Genomic DNA, 24,709 nt, shown 5'->3' with positions numbered 1-24,709 from the left:
AGACAGTTTTAACACCCTTATAATGAAGTTTACACCCTCTCATCAACAAGCCTACAGGCCTCTGCATGCATCAAAAACCATTACCTGTTTGACCAGATTGTCCTAAAAGAACGATAATATACCTGGCTACTTTATCGTTTTTTTGTGTGTTTTTTTTAAAGGCATACTTGGGGATTTTTACTGGATTTGTGGTTTCAGCCTATACCACTGATTTTTAGCTGCGCCCCCCTCCTGCGGGACTGAGATTGTGATGTTAATATCGCTCAACATGCAATGATGGGACGCAAACCACAACGACCCTTTGAGAAATACAGTTTGCATGACAAAAAAAAAAAAAAAAAACCTCAAAGTCTCATCAAGCTGCATCCAGTCTTCAAATGGAAGCGAGAACCTTAAAATCTTTGGCAGCTGCAAAAGCAGACACGATTTTCCATTCTTTGAGCCTGACGCTCATCCTACCCAGTTTATCAGCGAATAACATCAGCCTGAGGTATTCACTTTAACAAAAATTATTTAAAAAAAAAAAAGATGTCTGGACGTGTGACATGTGTAATTAAGCTGTGTGTTCAGGAAGTCTGGAATGATAAACAAACAAAAAAAAACTGAAAGCGTTTATTTTTGTGTGGCTAAAAACAGGGAGGGGGGTTTACAGAGCAAGGCTGAGACACAGCGAAACCTCTAAAAGCAAACAGACAAAACTTTTCCACTGTACTAATCTATTATTTTCTAAACGATATAGTTAAACTTACCTTCTAGCTATTTTTCCAAGGTGCTTTAAATTGAGGATTCGGTAACCGTTTCAATTATTCTGCCATCTCCCGAGGATCCACCGACAAAACCCGATTTGTTTTCCAAAGTCTGGAAAGCAGAGTCTTCATGACGCCAACATTTTCATCCGTCGGTCGCTGGTTGCAATTTAAAAAGAAGAAGAAGAACTGGCGAAGTCACTAGGTGCTGACTCCGAGAATATAAGACACATTTTACGACCCCGGTTCTTCTTCACAGTCAGTACAATCCCGGGGGGGCTTCAATAGTCGTACTCCAGCGGCGGCGTTTCAAGGCAAATAGCCAGGATTGGTGGAGGAAGTTACCTTGCAAGGGACTTACTACTGTGTGGGGGAAATATCATTAAGTCAGAGTTGTGGCGCATGTGTTTCCGGTAATGCTCTTCAGAATAAAATTCAAAATTCTCTTCCATCAGTTTTGGAGTTTCAAGTCGTATAAGATTAGAAAAATTGGAACAATAAAAATAAGATACTAACATATATCTTTGTAGATTCTTTAGAATTTCCAGGTACAATGTTGTAGTAGCTCTGTTACTTTAGTTCTGATTTATTTTGTTTGTAGGCTTTTGCTCATAATGTTTCTGATTGAGGCATTACTTTCTTGGACAATTATTTGCACTGACTTTGGAGGCTGTGCAGCTGGAATGATTTATTTTTTTCTTACTTTTTTACTTCTTTTTTTTTTTTTTTTTTTTACCAACTGTGAAAACAATATATTGTTTTCACAACAATGAGCAGCTGATTAGCACCTGAAAGCGTAAGAAATACCTGAACTCTGACCTCAAATCCCAGATAAGTTGAATAGGAGGCTTTATGATGGTAGCAGCGCAGGACCAAAGAGCAGAGAGAGAATGAGGATGTTCAAACTATCACTTCTAACAAGCATAATAGGCAAAGATTGCATCACCGGCTCCAGCGTCTCTGCCAGGCTTTCTAACTGAACAAAGGGAGATTTAAAGAAGACCCCCAAAAGCATATAAGGTGCGCTTGCCAACAGTCCATAGTTTCATTTATGTCAATGTGAAATATTGTTTCTATTTATTTCCAAGATTTTCTTTTATGCAAGGAAATTGTAGTTTATAGTTGCATACACAGGAATTTTAAAAAGGTATTTTGCATGTGAGAATTGAAGTGTAATTTTGCATCATATTTCTCCTCAGTATTTGAAAACAAAGTTAAGATGTGCAAAATATTGATGCCAGAAGAAAAGCGTCAACCACTACTTTGCTTATAAAAACAAAAACCATGTTGCCATAAAAATTATTTATTTGAAAAATAAGAAAAATAAGACCATGGCTCTCATCAGACAAAACAGAATAAGAACTAAGCCCAATGGCAAATAGGAAGTTGCTTACTAAAAAATATTAAAAAGTTACACCAAAATTAGGATTTTATAGTGAAACTAGAGGAAACTCTTGCCGTCCCTGAAATACTTGCTAAGCAACTTGACACCCAGGCTTTAAAGGGACTTTGGCTGCTCTGCGCATGTTCACAATATTGAAAAAAAAAAAAGCTCCATGCTTCAAGAAGTGCCACAAACCTGACACTAGAGGTGATTCGAGTCAAGTAGCTTGTAAAAGCATCTCTCTGCTTGAACATTTCCCTGTCTAACTGTCCAAACTGATTGGGAAGTTTTGTCTTACCACTTTAGTTTCAAGCATTGTTTTAGTCATTAAAACATATGTAGAATTAATTAACCATTTTTGTTATGCCTGGAATTTTTTTTTTTAAATATTTCTTTCTTTCTTTCTTTTCAGATAATTAACCAATTGTTTTGGGGTTTTTTTTTCTTCAATTTATTTATACATTCTATGTTTTTGAGGTTTTTTTAATTTATTTTTTTACCCAGCTTCCTGATCCGTGTGTTTCCCAGATTGGTAAGACATCCTCCCTCTGTTCCTCCGTTCATACTTCCCCCACAGCTTTTCTTCAGTCACTTAATCAAACTCATCTGTTCCTTGTTCCCCTAATCGCTATTCTCAGTTTGGTTGTTGTCTCTCTGAGTGATATCTAACCTGAAACCTCCAGCTGTTTTTCTTCTAAGCGAATAATAGTCACATGTTTTCTATTGAAAAGAAACCATGTATTCTTTATCACTTACTCAGGGGGAACGAGTTGCCGTTTTGAACTGAACTATAACTGCAGTCTAATAAAACAACAACAACAAAAAAAGATACGGTAGAGTGTGAACGGTTCTCTATCAGCAGCTTCCATTGCCGAGCAGCAGCTGTTGGAGAAACCCGTTTCTATGGCGACGAGTTCACAAACTTCCAAACAGAGTGGGTGCAACAGCTTTTTGTCCGCTTGCACGATGAATTCAGAGTAAGTGATACGAAGCTGTGCTTGAATGTGGACTTTACCTGACTTTGTCAACAGTTTACGTGTTGTTTTGTGTTCAAAACGAGGCTTGGTTAAAACCAACTTTTCCTTGCCAAGGACAGTTTAAACGCGGCGCTCTTTATGCTAGGATTGGCTACGATGCTAATTATGTCGGGTTTGTTTGTATTTTCTCCAGAAATTCGTTACTTTTCTCGGGTTCCTGTGATCAACCAGGGAAATCTGGCAAGTACAGCTGTTTATACTTTAAACTTAAAACCAGAAATTGACAGTAACAATGAATTCGCGGGGTTTGTGGTTACGTCGATGAGATGGTCATGTTGTAACTATTTTCCGCGTGTTGCTGTATATGTGGCAGGTGTCAGGACAGGGTACAGAACACAGGATGGGCACATCTCCCAGATCCCTGGACTGTCCCCAACCATTAGCACCCCGCCCGAGGAGAAGCTCAGAGGGAGAAGAGTTGCAGTGCTGGAGAGCGATTCTGACTATGTGAAACTTGCAAAGCAAGGAGGACATAAGGGTAGAGTCATCCTGTTTACCTTCGTACAATCGTGCGTTTTGTTGGCTTTTCATTACTACAAATGAACGCCTATTTTTTGCTCTTTTTGGGGGGGGGGTTAACAGGACTTTTGTGGCATGAGGACATAAATGTTTTCACACCAAATCCGTACAAACCTCCAGACTGGTTCTGCACTGAATCGGGAGACCTCACTACACCAAGGTGTTTAAATGATTTCACATGCTACATTTTGTTTAATTTGTGATTTAAAAAACAAAACCTTACAGTTTGAAGGAAAAAAATTTAAAACCAGCTTCACTTGTATCGATTGAAAAAATAACATTAAGCTGTGTACGTTTTGTGTCCTACTCTTTGTTTGCTCCATGGGGATAATCTGCAGCATCCAGCAAAAAAGCCCTGGAGCCTATCCACCACTAGAGGCTCCCTTTGGGACTAACAGCATTTCACCAGAGGAGGAGAAAGATGACGAGGACAACAGCAGTGGAAAAGAAAAGGTGTGTTGTAATTAATCACATGGGGTAAATTGTACTAATATAGCTTGTTTATTCCACTTTAAAGCTAAGTTCTGGGACTGTTCATGATGCAATGTGACATTATATGCTCACTTTTTGGCCCGGTTTTGTTTCTTATTTATCTTAAATAAAAAACAAAACCAGCATGGCAGTGTATGCCTGTGTTGACAGCAGGCATACACTGCCATGCTATCAACACAAATATTCTTTTAACTTTATTTCTGTTTTTAGGATCCAGATGCTGATTGCAACCAGATGGAGAAGTTGCAGACTTCCAATCAATATGGGAGCAGCAATTATAAGAGAGTGTAAGTTACTATGGTCACAAGATGGTGCTGTTGTTCTTTGTTGAAGTCTGTGTAAGTGGCGTCTTGGCACTACCGTAAATAAACTAAGCTGTTATTTTTGATTAGTAACTGAGCTTCAGTACTTATTGGAATAAAAAAAAGAAGAAGTTCAGCTATTGCAATCCAACATTAAGAATCCACACTGAGATTTAATAGGCACCTACATGTTTCTAATTTGTGCTTCAAGATATTGAAATGAAGTTTTAAGACTGTTTTGAGCTCTTTAGGCAGCAATAGCTTTATGTAGATGTTTTGAATAGGAATACGACCAGTTTGATTATATTTTCTCATTCATAATTACTGATGCAATACAGTACTTTGGACACAGCTGTTAAAATTATATTATGATTGGGACTGACTGTGTATTGGCATTTTACTCTTTTTTTTTTTTTACTTTGTATCCTTTCTGTTTTTATAAATCTTAAACCTTTTCACATTTGCTGCATTGTAACTGTGTAACTCCAGAGTTATACTACTTTGTGCTGATATGTTTTACACAATCCCAGCAGAATAGATTTAAGTTTGTGGTTCAATGTGACAAAATGGAGAAAAAAAAAGTCCTAGAGGTAGGAATACTTCAAGCACTGTACAAAAAGATTCTCTGACTGCTGCTTGCACAAATATTTGCATTAAACTAGCATGTTTAATGTCTTTTTAATATAACCAACTGACATTTTTGTACAGATGTCTTGGAGCTGCGTTTGAGTCGAACAGTAATTAGCATAGGTCGGAAGATTCGTAAATTCTACTAACTCCCATGTTGTGATGACAAAGCAGAAAAGCTCGTGGGCACATCGCACGGTCAGGTCAAATACAGCAGGACAAAGTGCAATGGCTTCTAGGACAGTCTGAGTGTCCAACTGTTTGTTTTGGCTTCCAGCTGATCAGAGCTGTGTGTTCCAGTAGCTCTGGGAAAAATGTCAATGACATGTCGAGACTCCAAAGGACGCATTGCTCACCGCTGCAACACAGTTATGAACATAGTCCTAACACAAGGAAAGTTATAAAGACATAAAATTAAAAAAAAAGAAAAATCTAAACAAAATCTACACATTACATCAGTTTCAGCTTCTTTCTGCCTGGGCCTAAAAGAAAAGAAAAAAAAAATAATCAGAGAAAAATGTAAAAACCCTTTTAATGTTCATAACTGGGTTTTTTTCTTTTGCCTCTTTCTGGTGCAATCTTTTCAGATAATGTGTGACTTGGGTGACTTTCTCCATTTAGTTACTCGGTGACTAGATAAAGACAGACTAGATCATTTTGGAAATGCCAGTTGATTGTGTGTGCTTTGTTGAAAGAAAAACTTGTTTAATCAGTAGCCAGAGTTTATCTCGGGAGACGGTGTCAGAGTTTACCCAACAGTTAAGTAACTCGGTAATGTTTAATCCATGTTATCTGTAATCTGTTTATCTTAAACAGGTACACATTTATGTCAGCGTTTATGTAATAAGAATGGACGACGCTCTACACCGCTTTCAAAATCTACTTAAAACAATAATCATTTTCACTGCCATTTCAGAACTTTTGACAAGAAAACGGCTCCCGTTGACATGACTAAGCTGTTGAGGTTTGGCTATGCAGAAGACGGCTCGCCTCAACAGTGATTCATCCAGTAAGATGTGCAGCAGTGAGGTTACGATCGCTTTATCATTGTTAAAACATTTCCATTGTCTTTTTATCATGCTCTCAGAATGCACTTCTAAAGCAAAATGAAGGCAAGCTGTTAAGCAGTGTATTGATTTTATGTGACTGCTTTATGAATAAGCACCACGAAATGACAAATTTGCTGTTTAAAACTTTTAACGTTTGAACCATTAGGAAATTTATGAAGCATCCTGACAGTGTTATGTAGATATGATAGTGACTTATGTGGGGATGATTAATGCAGTGGCTCTTGCTCTTTTTTTTTCCATCTCCATGTCCACAGGCTGGAGGACTGCCAGATGTCCAAAAATGGGATGCATGCACTTCTAGAAGAACAGTTGCCATCTTTTCTTCTGACATTAACTTCTCAACTTTGTCCTGCTGAGCGAGATCAAGCGTTTTACCAAGTTTGACATCTTTAAAAGTGTGAAAGCGATGAATTATGGCTTTAGTGTTGTATTTATTCTTGCCTGTAAGTGGTGCCTCATTAATTTCATCTGTTACGTAACGAAGGTGCGTTTGTTAAAGTTTCTCTGCTTATGTGAAAATGGGTAAACAATTCCTAAAATAAAGTTGAAATTGCAAATGACTCCGATTCTTTTTCTCTGCTTTCAACATGAACAAAACGAGCTCTGATGAATCTCATTTCTGTTTTGCTTACTTCCACAAAATTTAAAAGAACGAATGGTTTAGATTGTAGGTATTTGTGTTTGTCCTTGATTGCATTTTGCAAACTATAATTTGTCTTCTTTGCCGAGTGGTTCATCAGACCATGTCGGGATTGTTTCACTGTTAATAGTGATGTTCTCTTGCTTCAACCAGTGTCTGCGCGAGGTCTTTTGGTTTTAAGGTTGAGACAAATTTCATATCAAAACATTTTATCACTACCTCACTAACCTCATCTCCTTCCTAAAGATGTGTGATGAATGGACGGTGTTTATACTTGTGTATAATTGTTTGAACAAATAAATGTACTTTTATGCATTTAGAAATTACATACAGATGCATCAAACCTGTAGAGATCTCTTGTTCTTTTTTCCATAATGTCACACAAAAAAGCGGTGTGTTTGAGGGGGTGTCTTAAATACATCTACAGGAGTTCTTGGTGTTAATTTGATATTTAGCAAAAACATACTTTTGGCAATTCTGTCTAACCTAAAGTACGAAAGGTTTTGTGCTTAATGTAGGTTAAAAATGATACACTTTTTAAAAACTTGCTGCGTGAGTATCTGTGAAGGATTGAAAACATAATTATCTCCTGTGTTTATCATCTGAATGAACCATTTGGTTGTTGGTTATACATTGAACGTAGTGTATGCGGCTGCTTTGATGTCAAACCGTTGCATGTAAAGGTCAGAGGTTATCTCCACGTTTCCTCTGTGGGTTTTATCCGTATGCGTCAGATGTTTTCTGAACTCAGATTGGCTGAATTGTAGACATTACACACTTCAGGGTTTATTCATACCTCACTGTTTATGTCTCACAGCCTGTTCCTGTTACTGTTTTTTTTTTTTTTTTTTTTTTGCTTTAGGTAAATATTTCTACATCACTGCGCTTCCCCTGTTTGCTTATAACTCGTGGATACTTTAAGCAGAAGCGCAAGTGCTGCTACTCCTCTTTTCTGAACCAATCAGTGGCTAGGTCAGGGGTGACGGCTATATCAACCCCACTGTTGGGTTGACTCTTATTCAAAACACAGCTGCATCAAGTGCATTTAAGACATTTAAGACTATTTCAAAGCATCACCTACAGTCATGGCGCCGATTCTTCTCGACTGCATGGGGAATGAACACAATGACTACATCAAGTGAGCGGTTTGTATTCTATTGATTCTGTGTGTACAATGGATGTGATCATGACTGTGTTTTAATATGCAGTAAAATACTCTTAGACAACAGGTTCAAGTTAAGAATCCATATTTGGACACGATGGAGGAGGACATTCTGTACCACTTCAGTTTGAGCACAAAGACTCACAACCTTCCAGAGATGTTTGGAGATATTAAGGTAAAAGCCTAGTGACAGAAACAAAAGCCTACCAGTCATAAAATAAAACTCACTGTATGAACTGGTTCCTCTCTGTTAGTTTGTGTGTGTTGGTGGCAGTGCGAATCGAATGAAGGCTTTTGCCCAGTTCATGCACCACGAGCTGAAACTGCCGGGAATCCCAGAAGACATCAGAGATATCTGCGAGGGGACCGATCGCTACTGCATGTACAAAGTGGGACCGGTGCTCTCTATAAGTGTAGGTATAAAGTTTTACAGAGATGAGTGTAAACTGCGCTCACCATCACAGACTTCTACAGCTAGATTTTTAAAATATGAAGTTTACAGCTTTTAGAAGATGCTTTTTCTTTTTCTTTTTTTTTTGTAGCATGGTATGGGTGTCCCTTCCATCTCCATCATGCTGCACGAGCTCATTAAGCTGCTCCATCACGCCCAGTGCCGTGATGTGGTCTTGTTTCGATTGGGAACATCTGGTGGAGTCGGTGAGACCAGATTATTTTTTTCTCCTGCCGACAGTTTTATTTTTAAATATAGACTTTCATCTATAAAACCATTGCAATGTATCATCTGCAGGTCTGGCTCCAGGCACAGTGGTGATCACTGACAAAGCAGTGGACTACTCTTTCCTCCCCCAGTTTGAACAAGTTGTTCTGGGTAAAGTTATCACTCGGAGCACTGAGCTGGATGAAGGAGTTGCCAGCGAGCTTCTGCAATGCTCCTCCGAGTTGCAAAACCTTCCAACCGTCATTGGAAACACCATGTGCACCCATGACTTCTACGAAGGTACTAAGCAAAACATCATTCATAATTCACTTCTGCGTCCTCTTGGACTCGCGTACTGAGATATTCTGTGTCTCCGCAGGTCAAGGCAGACTCGACGGAGCTCTTTGCTCTTTTTCTCACGAGGAAAAGCTGGAGTATCTGAGAAAAGCTTACGAGGCTGGAGTGAGAAATATCGAGATGGAATCCACCGTCTTTGCCGCCATGTGCCGAGTCTGTGGCCTGAAAGGTGTCTATTTATAACAAATTGCTCAACACTAGAATGACCCAGTACAAGAGCTGTGAACACATCAGGCAATTAGTCTAATTTGATGTTTCAAGACAGACAGAGATACACTTCCTGTCTGAGCAAGAAATCTCCAACATGCAGCATCCTTTACGGAGATAAGCATTTCTAGCTAAACATGTAGAGTCAGCCTTACAATAAATTACTCTTTAATTGCATTAGGAAAATCTCACACAAATGTGTACTGTTATTCAGTAGGGGGACAAAATGTCCATGTTAAAAAAAACCATTTGGACCTTTCACAATTTTACACTACTATATTTATACTGCTTAGATGAACCGCAGCACAGACGCTTCTCATCAAAATGTGGAAGTCAGGGAGATGTGTGTTGATCTACAGCCGAGAAACGGCTGGAATAATAATTGAAACCTTAAAAGAATACTTCTAAGTATTCTATCTTTAGCAGAGGCAGCAATCAACCAAAAGGCACTAGGACAGTATTGTACCAGCACTCATCACTTCCTGGTTTTCTGCAGCGGCTGTGGTGTGCGTTGCCTTACTGAACCGCTTCGACGGCGACCAGATCACCTCCTCTCACGACGTTCTGGTGGAGTACCAGCAGAGACCCCAAGTCCTGGTGTCCCACTTCATCAAGAAACGCTTGGGACTTGTTGCCTGAACGCTCTGGCCCCCTGTAAAAAGAAAACTATCTGTAGCTACCATGTTGATAATGTATATATACATACACTGTACCTCATGTTAATAGTTAAATTAGAGAAATATTTATGCTTTTTTTAAATGATTTATTTGATGAAGCTGAAATAAATATTTTCACATTGCTTTTACAGATATTTAAGTATGTGTTGCATATTTTCTTATTAAATGCACTATTTTTGTAAGGTAGTACAAATCTTTACAATAATGTGTTGTGTATGCTCATTTTCATTTTAATGTGAACCGTGGTATATGTGTCACCAAAGCTGACATGCATAGAGTAGACTCCAAAATGTTACGTTTATTTTGATTTGATATTTGATATTGATATTTTTGATTTTGTATCTGAATGACTGAAAATTAAATAGCACCTTATTGAAGCAAAACAAAACAAAACAAAAAAACGTAGCTTATACTGTAGCTTAGACAGTAGTGATCTATGGTTTGAAAGGCATTTCTTTGTATTTTTCATTGTTTTTCTTTCTTGCAATAAAGCAACACAGACAACAAATTGCAATATTACATGTTTCCAAGATATATTTAGCAGTTTATGCTGTATGTATGTTATTATAAAAAAAGAACTTTATGTGAGCAGTCAATAAATAAACACCCATCAGCAATTCCTTTGTTGGATGTGAACTGTTGCAGTGCTAGGTCAATGCATGAAGTTTATTACTCATAGTAGAATTTAAGTCTTAAATTAATTGCTACACTTTTCATACTGGAATAAAGGGAACTTTGGCAGTACCTCAGCAATGGCTGGAAGCAGCATCAAGTATTACRTATTTATGTTTACACCAGGGATGAAGTATCAGATAGGAGCATTTATTTTTTTTAATGGCTAGCATTAATAACTTCAAATCGCTGCTGTATTTTCTATATGCATGGCTTGCAAAACTGCATTCTCAGCCATGCACAGTACTGTTGATCTGATTTATTTGTGCTTGTTAATTCTAATAAACTAGTGTTTCAGCTGCAAAATAGCATCTGAAACTCCTGTCAATTCAAACTTATGTTCAAACAGGTCCAAACTTTCTTATACGTCTTGTCTGCTCAGTTCTAAGTCTTAAAGCATGTTGAAGCAGCATTAATAACAAGTCATCAAAACATGTAGCAGACACTTCAGCAAACTCCTCGGTATAAAAAAAAATTAAAATCTGCAGCAGGATATTAAGATATGAGTAGTTGAAGAGCTTAACTGGCATGTGACGACAAAATATGTCAGTCTCCGACAAAATTCATATTCAGCATCTGAAATGTGTTGAGTAAGTTACGGCAGATGATACATCTTATGGTATTTAAGATAGACTTTTTCCGCTAAAATAGTAGCCAGGTGTTCACTATTGGTCCATATTTATTCTTAAATGACTCAGGTCAGGATGAGGTATGACAAACATTGAGACGGGAACATTCTAAGTTGCTGCGTTGTTTAACCCTATTAAGATCTGAGGCGAAGATTAAGGATTTGATTCCAGCTTTCCCCCCCCTGTACCATGTTGCCTACTAATCTGTGAATCAGTGTATGAATGTGTCCAAGTTAACTGGCTAATGTGGTGACAGTGTAAAGCACTCGGAGAGATCAGTGCAACAAGAAAAGCGCTATATGAATTTATTTACCGTTTTAAATGAAAGAGAAAAAGGAAAATGCTTGGAACAAAACAACATGAGCCAAACACAATTCTTGTCAGAATTGAAATGTGGATTTTGTGTCTCGTCTCGGTGGCTTAGGAGGCTTGATTTGGGACAGGGCCTCCTTGGCGTACTGGTTTTGGTGTACTCCAGCTTCTCGGAAAGCCTGCTCAGCTCGGACTCTTGGATCTGACACAATCTGGGAGACAGACATGCAACCGGTACGTAGTAAATTAATTACATATTTACAGCTTTTTCCTCTAAATTACACAACTATGTTTAGGGGTTTTTTTCTCTCTCTTCTTGCTCTGAACTGGGACAAAGAAGCCACAGATCCACCAGCCTCTGCAGCTTATTGATTTACATGGTGTCCTTGGGATCTTGGCTGTGTGTTGATATGAGGGCAAACATTGTTTGATAAGTCACTTGCTTTGTGTATTTTTCCTGATGGCACGGGTCAGCCTCAACTAAAGTGAAACAAAACCTGAACGACTGATTGTAGCTGAAGAAACCGGGGAGGGGAGGAAAGCGATTGTCTGAAGTCGATATAAAGGGAGCGGAAACAAGCAGATTGAAGCAAATGATAATGCGCCCGGTGATCGGCATCTTTTAAACAACAGGTAAAGGTGAGCGGAGGGTAGATATTATCATTCCTCACCTGTTTGTCTGTGTACGTGTTAATACTGTAGAGAGGCCTCTGCAGCTCAAACTCTTTCTCATTCAGGCGTCGGCTCCTCCAAGCTTTTGTATCCGCCATCATCCTCTCTGGGTCGGCCTCTGCCACCACCTCAACCTGAGACGATGATATATATAAAAAAAAAAAAGACATTGATATTGGTAACTCACGACTGTGTTCTCACTTGCAACCAAAAGGTGGCACTGATGTTTCTGCCCGGGTACGGATGAGTCCAGTTCTTCCCTTGTGAGTAATTTGAAATGACAGAACAAAGCTGAGTGGCTCAAACCGTTAAGGCCGGCAAATAGTTCACCTGCTTTCTGAGAGCTTCCAGACGATCGTGTCTCTCTCGTTCCTCCCTCTGCTGCTCCAGCTCCTGCTTTTCTCTCTCCTTCATTCGTTTCTGCAACACATCAGCGCGAAACAGCACCCTAAAGGGAGCAGAGAGAGAGAGAGAGAGAGGCTGTCGGACATCAGGCCTGGATGACACCTCTGCTCCTTGGCCACGGCCAGAGGCAGCGTTACCTATCACTTCACACCGAACCTGCAGGTAGCGGTGGGGTTTTAATGGTGCTGCCAGAGTGCAGCTCTTCTCAGATTATCTGTTTTTATCTCTTTTTCAGCTCCCCCCCGCCCTCTTGTTCTTCCTGACAAAACGCAATCTAAAAGCTGCGGCTTACTCCATCATGAAGCCGCTTTAACATCATTCCTCGTCTTGCCCCGTATGGTGCCACATCAAAAAAACAAAAATTCAAAAATGAAGTGCGTTTTGTGAAACTTCACACCTGTCAAGAATAACTAAAACCACACAGCAACACACACTTTTAATAACCTAACATTTTCTTTTTGCCTGACGTCAAATCAAATGTAACCTTTTCTGTTGAAAGGCAACACCTGAAGCACACGGCTTTCTTGTGTGATTATGTGGAAAATCCAAATAATTCAATAATCCAGAAGTCTTGTTTCTCCTTGGATGCAATTTCCAGACTCCAGAAAACTGCATGTTCAATTGCAAGTTACATGGGAGTACAAATACCATGCGAATGTCTGACTGGCCATCATGCAGTTCAAGAAGGAAACTGGTTCTGCGTCCCGACTTGTTCTGTTTGGATTTGTGCAAATGCACACCAGAACAAAAGCTCTGTAAACACGCTGACTGTTAATAGCATGAATAGCTTCAATGAAACAAAAAGCAACATGATCCAAAAGGTCTCTGAGAGCTTAAAACCCTCTCATGTCAGAAGAGTTTTTCTTTGATTCAATCTAGGATCCTACAAGTCCAATCGAAAATAACCAGCAAAGTAAAGCAATAGAAGCGTCTCTGACAAGTGGTATGCACAAATAATGTAAATAGTGTGAGTGTGTCTGTAAAATTGGAGCATGTTTGTGGTGCAACAACCTCAAAACGTGCTGTAACTACATTATTTTACCTTTTTAAGAAGGGTATTCAGATATGGCTTTCTTTGCAAGTAAAGAATTTTACTGTTTCTTTTTTTTTTTTTTTTACTGCAGCAAATAGACAGATGGTGATCATATAGAACTAAAAGAAACACCAGAGTCTTGTTTAAATCATTCACCTTGATATCAGTATTTTCATTAGTTGTGACTGTGCTTCATGCTCACGTGATCAGTAAATCATTGTTTACTTTACCCTTTCGTTAGATGGGAACATGACACAGAAGCTACTTAAAATCGACAGATGAGTGCTGTTCCAAAAAATGGGCTTTTAGTCTGTAACTATGGTAAAAAAAAAAAAAGAAAAAATGTTTCTCAAAAGTCAGAGTAGGGCACTTTAAATTGTTTTGAGGAAACTAGATCTACTGCAGCCATGAGATAAGGCAAATAATAGCAGAACACACCATCAAGCCTCGTCCAATTCTGATTGCCGAAGAAAGGAAATGTGTGCAATGGCAACTTTATTGATGACTTTTACCACCAACAAAAAAATTGGTTTGTGTGAGCCATGAGAATAAGGCAGAATTAAATCGATAGATATAATCAGTGTGCTTATTGGCATCACAACGTCATCCATCCATCCATTATCTATAACTGTTTATCTTTTCAAGGTTGAAGGCGGGGCCGGCGCCTATTCCCAGCATTCACTGACAGACCAGATCCATCGCCAGGTCCACCGCAGGCCAACACATGACACTGACATGCAAAGAAATGAGGTCCCTCTATCCAGCACTCACCTCTCCCCGTCTCTTCTCGCCTGTTCTTCCATTTCGCTCCTAAGAGCTGCGAGTGCCTTCTGATCCCTCTCTTCCAGCAACTCCCTCCTCCTCTGCTGCTTTAAATAAAACAGTCTCAGCTGGAAGAATAGAAAAAAGAAGCACGACAAACAACAGAAAGTTAACAAGGAGAGCAATCACGCAGCAACAAAGTTGACTCTGGGAAAACTCCCAGGATCATCATGTCCTATTGACTGAGGCGGCAGGAATCGGATAAATATAAATCGAGAGAATGAGATGAAATTTCAGGGTCTGTCTGACTATTGTGCTAAATTATACGGAATCCAATGAGGCCTGAATGTTCTCATTAATCAAGACAGCGGCCCAGGTTGCCAGGTCCCCCCCAATAGCGGACCCCTGAGGAGGGAGTTAATTAAACAGTCAGAATCAAACACGTTCTGGTGTTATCACACCTGTGCGTTCAATAACTAAAGCGGATAATCAAAATCCCCGTGTAATGATAATGGCACATGCTTTCAATTTCATAACATCCAGGGTTTTCTTTTGTGTGCATCATTTCCATTTTTGCATCGACTTTTCTTTTGTTTTTGTTTTTCTTCCATTGACCCAGGTTCATCCTTTTTAAATCAAATCAAATTAGACCAACAAAGCTTATATCAACATCATAAGTAATGTATATCAATAAAGCTCTCCTGACTACTTTTTATTTCTTTTAAAGACTTTTGATACATTTGCTCTACATTACTGATAAAAAATTTAAAAAAAGCCCCAGCAAGTAACAAACACCTTTCCTGGACAGAAATATAGACAAAGTCTTTACTTTCTCTTTCTGGTGGGATCTCATGGCAGCCTCCTTCTCCTGCTCCCTCTTTAATCTCTCCTCTTCTTCCTCTTGACATCTTGCTGCTATGGCTGCCTCCAGCTTCGCCACCTCCTCCTGCTGGGCCCGCCACTGCCGCAGCTATGAACGCGCACCGGGAAGAAACAACAATAACAATAACAACAACAACAACAACAAAAAAGCAGATTATCATCAATGCGAAGTGACTTTGAAAAAGCTACGAGCAGACAGCTAGCTGCCAAAGTGCCAAACGGATGCCAAAGGAGATGGCAGAAGCGATTTTAACACTTTATGTTCGATCACCTCTGGATTTGTCAGAGCACTAAATCGTAAAGGGAGTAACTCGGAGGTAAGCGACTTAGACCTGCCTTGCAAAAGTGTTCATAAGTGTAGAAACTTTTTAAAATTTTGTCACATTAAAACATTCAGTTTAATATTTTATTGAGCTGGAATGTGAGAGGCCAACACAAAGTCGAGCATGCTGACGCATATAATAGATCGTTAACGCTCCATATTTAGATGCATTTTATCTTCCTATCAATTCCGACCAGCTTTTCTCCACCGCCTTAACTCTGATCAGTCAGCTGTGTACCTCTGTCTTTATGAACTAATGTTCTCCATCACACCTGAGTCGTTTACTGTACAGCTGTATTTATACAGAGATCAAATTACAAACAGGCATTCCATGTACAAATTAGGTATCTCTTGAAGACAACGGGTTGCACTGGATTTTACTTAGAGGCGTCCGCAAATGGGGCCTCAATGCAAATGCACACCACAAAGACATCCAAAACCATTCAATCATTTGCCCATCACTCTCACAGTTAATATCTACTTTGTGTTAATGTATCACATCAAATCCAAATTGTCATATTAAAACTACAGTCTGGCGTTAAGTTTGTGCTCTTCTTTGTGGTATAAAAAGACAAACAGAGGCGTCACTGTCTACAGGAGCAAGGGACAGCTTCACTGTGCAGCAGCCCGTCTGAGGCCTGCTGAGTATTAAGTGTTGCATTTGACAGGGCAGATGGATTCACAGCTCTATCAGAAGAAAGCTTAGAAATCCCCAAAGGCATGAACTTAAAATTAACATGCTCTCATACACATTAGCACCAGCAGTTATCATAAAGTCAATCGCTCCTGACGGGCTGGCTGAGATAAAAGCAGCAGCTGTGTGTTTAGGAGGGGGACTTCAAACGATCCGGCCTCTAATCCACTTCTATTTAACAATGTTGAGCCTGCAGATAAAGCGCTGTTCCGTTTTAGAAATCATAATATTTTCTCACGCGGACTTTTAGTACTTAGTCTGACTTGATGTGTCATTTTAGCCGCAGAAGATAAATCTAGTGAATAAAAAATATTGGAGATTAATGTTGCCTTTAATATAATTCAAAACCAGAAAGTCAAGTCACACTTTCTTTTCAGTCAGTGTAATAAGTCTATATGGACAGTGAGGTTAATAGTAATCCTGCTTTCTGTATTGCAATCTGGTGATTGTGAAAGGGCACGGTATTGATTTCAATGTCTTCTGGTGCTCAGTGAAGCAAAGCATTAACTGTACTAAACCAATCACAGAGTTACGTTGCTCAGCGATGATGAAAGAGTTAGTAATTATCTGGTCTTCCAAGTTTGATTTCTTGGAAAATACAGTCAGTAATTAAAAGCAAGACGGCAAATAACCTATTGTGTATAAGTAACTATAAATCAAATAATGTAATTTAAAAAAAAATTATAACTAGATTGTGACTAAAGAACCTGAGAGTTGATTTTAGTACAAACCTTTATGAGCTAGCAAGTTATCTTTATATAAGTTTGCTTATTTTGTGCATATTTGCTACCCCTCCTGCTTTTGGACGTCTCTCCTCTGATGTTTGTCCTTGTGGGGGGGGAAAAAAGAAAAGTTCTGAAAACATTTAAATGCATGTCAGATCCCTGATGGCAGAAGGGACTCATCTTTCACAGATAAAATTGAAATGTGTTGCTTCTGTGTAAAATGCATTCTAAGAGGTAATAAAACGACAATTCAGTCCATTTTCTTTCTATTTGCTCTCAACCCTGGTCAGAATCACAGGGGGAGTTGGCACTCAGTGGTCATTAAGAGGAAGGCGGGGTAACCCATGCGCAGGCCACTTTGAAAATATTTAACATGATATGAAAAAAAAAATCATTCAATGAATGAAATATGCTACATAACAAAAATTAGAAGAAACATCAGGAAAAATTTAAAGGTGACAGTAGTGGCAGGAGTTTGCCCTGTGATTGGTGGGTTGCTGGTTTGAATGTAAAATTAAATGGAAGATAATTTGTTCTCTGTTAGATTTTTGTATTCCAGAAAACAAGCACMCATAATTTAATCAGCTGGTAATCCCTGATCTGTCTCAGATATGAGAAGTATGTTCTCAAATCCAGACTGTAAATAACATGGATACACTTTTAAGACACATACATGATGAATAAATATATCTATATATATTTTCATTTGTATTAGTGGACATTTAAAGTTTTTGTTTTTTCAGTAAGTTCAGTTTGCAGAATAATTTGTATCTGAAAAATCTCGTAGATGCATCCTGTCAGAATGCATTAGTCTGACTTATTGTTTAGGCAGAGATGAAGTGGCATTTTAAGGAACGCGAACATGTGGGGGGGCTGGAGGGGAGAAATACCATTATGTACAGTAATTTGTCACTGGAATCTCGCTTTCTGTGAATTTAAATAGAAATGGGACTCCATCCTTTTCCATGGCAGCACAAGAAAGACTGAAGAGATGTCAAAATGACAAAAGAATGATAGTGTTTTTATCTAAGCTCTGCAGCATGCTGAAAGCCTTTGTTAGCATAGCTGTTCGCTTAAATATTTTCTGTCAGTGGGCGGTGCAAAAGCTGTCAGTTCTTCTGCAGGCCATTTAGTGACAAATCATTAATATATACAGTGTGCTGTGCAAAAGTCTTGAATCATCCCTTATTTATTTACATTTTGTCTCCAAAGTGGCATTTTGCGACATGTTTCAGAAACCGCTGTCAAAGTTTTTCTTTGGACTTTGATTGTTTTTTCATCTGTTTTTTAGGCCAATAGTTGATCATTTTTAGAGAAATGCTTTTTTTTTTGGCTGTTTATTTATAAGCATATTTATTTCCAAAGTCATTCTACGAACTCGTGCAGAATGCCGTCTCTGAACACGCAGCACGTTGGTCCTTGAAGTAGACAGGCGGCAGCAGCCAGCAGAAGACCAAACTGTGTCTCATATGAGAACAAGAAACTGAGGCAACGGTTGCTAAGATTGAACAATAGCAAAATATTGCCTGGTCTAATGTGTCCTTATTTCAGCCGAATCAGTCGGATGGTACAGTCAGTCTTTGGGTAAACAACATGAAAGCGTTTAAATGTTGCTTCTGGCCATTATCATCTCTTYATAACTACACCATTCCCACCGTTTGATAACTACTTCCTTCTGGATACTTCACCATGTCACCAAAGTCAGATCCTCTCAGTTGACTAGAAAAGCACTAATTAATAGTTTAATCATTTTTTATCGTTACTACAACAGTACCACAAAATATTGTGATAAAACTTTTAACTTTGTGTCGCCTCTATAAATCATGCTTCTTGAACATGAGCATGAATTCACTGTTCTGTAACGTTCTCCATATCAGGTCTTAAACCAACAAAGCGCCTTCGGAATGTGAGAAATTCACTTCATGGACGTGCCGTCAACAAATCAACTAAGTGAGGCTATCTTTACAACGCCAGGACCAAAATCTCAGCTACCGACACCTTCTGAGTAAAATTCTGAATTATAAGAAAGTGAAGAATTAAGGAAGTTCTGTAGACAAACGGGAATCTACCCCAGGGCATAGCAAACGGGACACAACAGAACACAGTTCACATGTAAGACTGCTTTCCTGAGCAGTATAATGAAACACGAGGCTATGCAATTCTTTAGAGTACTTGAAATAATGTCAGTCTCCAAAATGAGAAAAAGACGAAAGCTTTTTGCTGTAATATGCAATAAGAGTTTCACAGCTGGCCCTATCAGAGTTTTTTTCTAATGTCCATAACAGAGGAAATTATACACATATGAGCAATTAACTCCTCAGAGAGTTGTCAGCTGAAGCACTGTGGCCCACGCGCTGTCTCCGCGACTGAGACTTTTCCAACAATGTACTTAATAGTCACTGACAGGGGATCTGCTAACACTTTTGCCTAGAGAATACCCCGATTAACTGGGGAAGGGCACAATAATAGATAATCCGGCCATAATTTAATCCATGACAGCGTCGTTTGTTTTGCAAAGTACTCTGAAGGCAAATGAGATCTTGTTATAAAAACTCTTGTTTGATGAAAAATTTCCCCCCCGCCCCACATCCGACAGTTGAGTCTTTTGTCCTGCTGGCCCACTCATCTCTTCTCCCACCTGAGCCTGTTGCAGCAATCTGTCATCCCTCCAGGCTTAATCCACTCGTGTGGAAAAACACAATCACACAATCAAAGATGCCTGGGGGCGAAATATAAGCGGGAGGTAAAATGAAAGCAAGGACATAATAAAAGGCTGGAATGAGGGAATGAGGAGTAACACCAAGAACAATACCAGCTAATTACAGCAGCCAGAATAGCCCAGAACAAACGCCTGATGAGATGAAACGACGAGTCTGGCATTTGGTGATAAAAAAGAAATGAAATGAGCTGCGTCTCAGGCGTGGAATTTTAACTCATTATAGTATTTATCCATTTCGCCTTACCTCTGCCAATGCATGATTTATAGGTGCGGACAAAGGTTATATTATCGCTCATCGCAGATGAGGTTTATGATATCGTTTACAAATCTGGCAGGTCATTTTGTTTTTGGTTTTTTGATTCTCAAGAGAATCATTTTTGATTTTGTGTGACAAGGAGTAAAGAAATCAATTACCCCTAATTTTCTCCCTGGACATTTTTTACCTGTCCTTTGTAAAGATGAGGTAGCTTTGCTCTCTAAAATAAGGTCAGAACCAGTCTGTCAATGTCTGAGTAAAAATTGTTTTTATGAGCTGAGGATGGAAGAAAAATACAGGGAATTCTGAGCATTTCTGAATAAGACATAAATTAACCACCAGGTATGAACAAAATGTGGATTTTAGAAGATTTGCTAAAAAAAAAAAAAAAGAGCACTATTAAACGTAAAGTATTGAAGTCAAGAAAGAGAAACACCACACAGTTTCTACAGATCACCCAGACTCTGTGGTCCAATCTCCCATTCTATCCTCCTTAGATCACTGAAATATATTTTTATGAAGAAAATCACCCCTCGGGTTTTCAAGGTCTGGGAACAGATGATTAGAGAAAGCTGGTTCTGTGTCTGGTGATCAGATAATGTGTCAATTTGGCCGTTTGTGTTGGATCATTATTCTGCTTAAACAACTAACGAAGATCCATTTCCAGTTTATTGAGCAATTCCAACAGGGATTTTAGGTTAAATATCATGATCTTACACATAATTCATAATGTCCTCCAGAGCAAAGTTGACTCCCACAACCTTTGGAAAAACAAGCCCACAGCATCACAGATCCTCCACCATACTCAATACAGGTAATCAATGATGGTTTTTCTCATTCTCCTTGGTTTGATGCTAAACCAACCGAACGTGTTTGCTGAAAAAAACCCCAACCAAATGATAAAAAAGCTTTCAGAACAAAAGCAGCAACTTTCTGACACCCTCTTGTTAATACTGCATAGACCAGCCAACAATGGTTTGGACTGTGCTGCACCCACCTTGGCAGGAGGAGAGCTCAGTGATGACATTTGTTGAACTTTGACCACAGTGCGTTGTGACGCACACTCAGTACTGCAAACAGCCTTACTACATCAGCTGGACCAACCGTCTGCCGGTCAGAGGGGTAGCCAGACACTCCCGCTGCCCCCGCAGCCACAAACTGCTTTTCGATGCAAAATGATGTCTCTAAGCTTGTCTGAACCGTAGTGAAAGGAGACTAAAACTGAACATTTCATCATTTACATTCTCACATTGTGAAAAGTCAACAGAAGCTTTATCCAGACAATGACGGCATGGTTGTTATTAAAATCTATGGCAGTCTTTATGTGACTTAATATTGCACGATCTCTATGTCTGCTTACATTATAAAAAAGCCACCTAAGAAAACTTAAACTGCTTGAAAGTATCGTCTCCGCCAAGGTCTAGACATTAAATGTTAAATGTTCTGTGTTGATCTTGGATTTATGCTTGTTGCAGTGCAGCTTACAGATCAGTTGTAGGTTTTTGAAATGAAAAGTTTATGGCCCATAGCATTTTCCAATAGTTAAATAAAAAAGGGATACGTTTTACCTCACTGGGGATAATAGCCGCTAAGAACGGAGATGCCCCTTTGAAATGTTTTAGGCCACTAAAATCTTTCTTTTCCAACTAGTCTTTGTTTTGTTGTGTGATTCCCTGATAACACGTAGATCTCCATAACAACATTTCAAATTGTATGACATGTTGACTCATGACTCTGACTACAACTGGTCTCTGACATATGGTATGGGTTGAGTTCATCAAATAAATTTAAATTTTCACTTTGAAACTTCCTACATTGCCTTTATTAGGTGTTGTAAATACTTGCTCGTTTGGATTTTTCTGGATGTATTGCTTTGGTTGTGTTTGCCGTTTGTCTTCCAAGATGCCTGGTGGGTACTTTTTGTGACGCCATTGCAGACACCCTATAAGTACAGGATACCTACAGAATTCCTCAAGACCCAGAAGAAGAAGCCAGTGATTGTGGGGAAAAAGAGCTTCTTCATCAGTTCTACACTTGCTCTCTGGATCACAGCTTCTCATCATAAATTTCTTTTGCTTGCCGTTTCTCTTCCCCTCTGTCTCACTGGCACAGTTGGTCACATCACAGCTTTGCACAGGGAAACAGAAAATTGTGGATTGCGAATTAAATGTTCACAGAAGCTCTGTGAACATTTCGCAAATTTAAGCCCTTTTAGGAACAGTGCTTGAATTATTTGTTTTTATTAAAGGGATGGTTAGGGGTGCCTGTAATTGTGTTTATGGGGATCTCGTTGAAAACAGTTATTTTCTTATAAGATCTTTGACGTGCTGAATAGATGTACTAAACATTTTAACTTTAGATCATACCATTATGTCTTTTCACGCATCTTTACCAGGAATGCTTTTTTCAGGTCTCTTATTGTGAAAACTGTTTTGTCATCAAGATCTTTAATGCTGCATCTTAATTTTCTTTGTTCACTGCTAAATCCTGGCCTGTGTTTGCTGTTCGTGTTCCTTACGCCCCACCTTGTTTGGCCCTCTCTCTGCCACTCCTTCTTCTCTGCTCTGAACTTTGAGCTACTAGCTCGTTTCTCTCTTTATTAACAGTTTAATTTGTTTGTTTATCTCCTCCCAGCTGCCTGCTCAGACCTGCTCTTGAGTCCTTTTTCAACAATGGAAATACACCCGCCGGAGGGGTGGGGGAAACCAAGGCGTTAAAGATGCAGTTGCAGTAGAAAGGCGAATCCATCTTGTCTCTCTGCTGTGTCACTGCGCTGTGATGATAACAGCAAGCAAAAATAATGACCGGATGCAAACGTGCATCAGTCTGAGTCTCAGTGTAAGATGACTTCTGTGCATAACAAAATCATTTTGCTGACTCAGAGATCACTGTCGACAAAAGTTAATAAAAAGCAGCTTTTTTTTTTTTTTTTACGTGAGTGACCCGCATCAAATCTATGCAAATGTTTGCTTTTATTGAAATTACTGGAATTTCTAGTCTCTTATTGTTGTCAGGGACACCGTTTGAAGTTACCAAGAGGAAGCATTGTTGTGATGCTACTCAGCTACAGTCAGATGTTTTGATGTTCAAGTCAGAACTGAATATAAAGAGAAAAATGTCCTTGATAAGGACACCATGTGCAAACAGAATGCAAAAGCCCAGTTCTTCTGTATCACTAATTCTATAAAAGGTAGAAATCCCATCTACTTTATTGCATCTACTCTTAGTCAAACACTAAATCTGCAATATTCAGAAGATAAGAAGTAATTTAAGCTTCAAGGAATTTAAAAGTAAACCAATATTTAAGTTTTCTACTGATCAGTAAAAGAATCTTCTAACTTAATGTTTCAAATCACTTGCTGCACTATCGCTTCTGCTTTGAAACCCAAGAAGCAGCAAATGTTTTTTTTCTTTAAATAACTAAAAGGTTTTAGGTTCTTTATTGTGACCGACTGTGGTAACTTCAGGTAATAGATTTGTGCTTGGGTTCCTGCCTCTRTGTGCAGTTTGATTTGTTTTCTTATCTCAGTTTTGGGCTTCTTCCCTTTTGATTTGTAGATCCTTTTCTGTCCAGTTCAGCTSCCTGTTTGGTCTCAATGTTAAGCTGTACACACACTGTGTGATTTGTGGCCTATTTTCCAGTCTATCTGTCTATAATATATGTTTTATTTCGTACCATACATCTGTGTAAAGATGAGTTTCTTAATACCACATTAAATTACATCCAGGGGTACGAACAAGGACTTATTAACATGCATGACGTAATTATTACTAGTTCTTTATCACATTACTAGTTATGTGAYACATTATATCACATAATATATCTTGGTTCTTTTCCACAATTAAAAAGAAAATGAACGAATGCAAACCTTCCGAGTATTTCAGATTGCTTTCTATGAAATATATACACTTCTAACAATAATGACGCTGATTTATGAAAAACTAAAATCCTTCRGTTTTGAAAAAGCTTTTCATCCTGAAGGTTAAGATTGCAGCTTTCATTTGAAAAGCAATCACTTTTCTGTCAGAATGRTTTAAAATGTTATTCTTTTTCTTTCTGTGGTCATTTAGTATTATAGTGAACCAAAATGTAAAAGAGAAGAAGCTGGAAACCTAAGAGCTGACATGCTATCTAGATGGGCTTTTAAGAGTTTAAAAACAACTAATTACAATGACATACAGTGACTTGTTAATATGCCCCTTAAACTCTATCAAATTTGTCACTTAACACAAACTTCAGTGTAATTTTATCTGATAGCACAACACAAAGAAGTCAGTTAATCAGTAAGTAAAGTTAATCTTTKTATGATTTAGTGTGAATACAGCTTTTCTATGAAGGCCTGAAATGGTTGTTACAAAATATTGGTGATAGAAATAGCATCATACGGTGACRTGCGGTGGCAGCATCATGGGCGTAGTGAATTACATATTAAGGTTTGTGATCGTTGCAACATTTCTATTAAAGATGCTGATTAAAATGTTGTTTTATGAGAAGAAAACTAAATATAGTGTTAAATGCCTCCAACATACAGCCATGGAATAAGTGTGAAGAGGAAGCRTAAACCCTGCAGATGTCAAATTTTAAACTTTGTGCATCCAAACCTGCTGTACACAAACAACTAATCTGATGATACTTGACTAAATGAGCCTCAGTCATGCTGGCTCAACCCAGCTCATGTCAGAGTGTCCTATCCAAACAGTCACCAGAGAAAAGCACCATTCAAAAAAAAAAAAAAAAAAAAAAAAAA

At 38.7% G+C, this 24,709-nt stretch overlaps 4 protein-coding genes across 5 annotated transcripts in view; 2 read left to right on the top strand and 2 right to left on the bottom strand.

Moving 5' to 3' along the window:
• LOC103461685 (activin receptor type-1) overlaps window positions 1-1,118 on the bottom strand; it is a 30,604-nt gene extending 29,486 nt beyond the window's left edge. The window contains exon 1 of the mRNA XM_008403990.2: window positions 750-1,118. The gene's annotated coding sequence lies outside the window, so the exon portion shown is untranslated. The remainder of the gene's footprint in view (window positions 1-749) is intronic.
• A 1,729-nt stretch (window positions 1,119-2,847) lies between these two features.
• Window positions 2,848-6,737, top strand: LOC103461686 (uncharacterized protein C7orf57 homolog). Of its 2 annotated transcripts, none has more exons than XM_008403994.2 (8): window positions 2,848-3,107; window positions 3,301-3,347; window positions 3,481-3,645; window positions 3,750-3,846; window positions 4,025-4,139; window positions 4,389-4,465; window positions 6,024-6,136; window positions 6,432-6,737. In XM_008403994.2, the coding sequence occupies exons 1-7, from the start codon at window positions 3,034-3,036 to the stop codon at window positions 6,106-6,108; spliced, it is 660 nt and encodes a 219-aa protein (XP_008402216.1). In that variant the 5' UTR covers window positions 2,848-3,033; the 3' UTR covers window positions 6,109-6,136; window positions 6,432-6,737. The 2 variants fall into 2 exon arrangements, with proteins under 2 accessions (XP_008402216.1, XP_008402215.1); XM_008403993.2 differs by having other exon boundaries at window positions 2,853-3,107; window positions 6,024-6,116.
• Window positions 6,738-7,744: 1,007 nt separating this feature from the next.
• Window positions 7,745-10,495, top strand: upp2 (uridine phosphorylase 2). Its single transcript, XM_008403995.2, has 7 exons — window positions 7,745-7,955; window positions 8,040-8,154; window positions 8,234-8,392; window positions 8,522-8,636; window positions 8,728-8,937; window positions 9,017-9,163; window positions 9,698-10,495. Exons 1-7 carry the CDS (start codon window positions 7,903-7,905, stop codon window positions 9,838-9,840), a joined length of 942 nt encoding a protein of 313 aa, XP_008402217.1. The 5' UTR covers window positions 7,745-7,902; the 3' UTR covers window positions 9,841-10,495.
• A 972-nt stretch (window positions 10,496-11,467) lies between these two features.
• LOC103461759 (coiled-coil domain-containing protein 148) lies at window positions 11,468-15,355 on the bottom strand. Its single transcript, XM_017303448.1, has 5 exons — window positions 15,193-15,355; window positions 14,373-14,491; window positions 12,494-12,611; window positions 12,163-12,297; window positions 11,468-11,703 (listed from the first exon to the last, which is right to left on the bottom strand). The coding sequence occupies exons 1-5, from the start codon at window positions 15,214-15,216 to the stop codon at window positions 11,560-11,562; spliced, it is 540 nt and encodes a 179-aa protein (XP_017158937.1). The 5' UTR covers window positions 15,217-15,355; the 3' UTR covers window positions 11,468-11,559.
• Window positions 15,356-24,709: the final 9,354 nt, after the last annotated feature.

Source organism: Poecilia reticulata, linkage group LG2, assembly GCF_000633615.1.
Source record: "Poecilia reticulata strain Guanapo linkage group LG2, Guppy_female_1.0+MT, whole genome shotgun sequence".
Lineage (NCBI taxonomy): Eukaryota > Metazoa > Chordata > Actinopteri > Cyprinodontiformes > Poeciliidae > Poecilia > Poecilia reticulata.
Note: the sequence above shows the minus strand (reverse complement) of the source record. Positions and strands in the feature narration are given on the sequence as shown.

Coding starts and splice junctions, on each gene's coding strand:
- LOC103461686 (XM_008403994.2), top strand. CDS start 3,034: ATGGCGACGAGTTCACAAACTTCCAAACAGAGTGGGTGCAACAGCTTT. Junction 3,847..4,024: donor GGAGACCTCACTACACCAAG/GTGTTTAAATGA, acceptor GATAATCTGCAG/CATCCAGCAAAAAAGCCCTG. Junction 4,466..6,023: donor AGCAGCAATTATAAGAGAGT/GTAAGTTACTAT, acceptor CTGCCATTTCAG/AACTTTTGACAAGAAAACGG.
- upp2 (XM_008403995.2), top strand. CDS start 7,903: ATGGCGCCGATTCTTCTCGACTGCATGGGGAATGAACACAATGACTAC. Junction 8,393..8,521: donor GACCGGTGCTCTCTATAAGT/GTAGGTATAAAG, acceptor TTTTTTTTGTAG/CATGGTATGGGTGTCCCTTC. Junction 9,164..9,697: donor CCGAGTCTGTGGCCTGAAAG/GTGTCTATTTAT, acceptor GGTTTTCTGCAG/CGGCTGTGGTGTGCGTTGCC.
- LOC103461759 (XM_017303448.1), bottom strand. CDS start 15,216: ATGAGATCCCACCAGAAAGAGAAA. Junction 14,492..15,192: donor GATCCCACCAGAAAGAGAAA/GTAAAGACTTTG, acceptor CTATTCTTCCAG/CTGAGACTGTTTTATTTAAA. Junction 11,704..12,162: donor ACACGTACACAGACAAACAG/GTGAGGAATGAT, acceptor TCTGTCTCCCAG/ATTGTGTCAGATCCAAGAGT.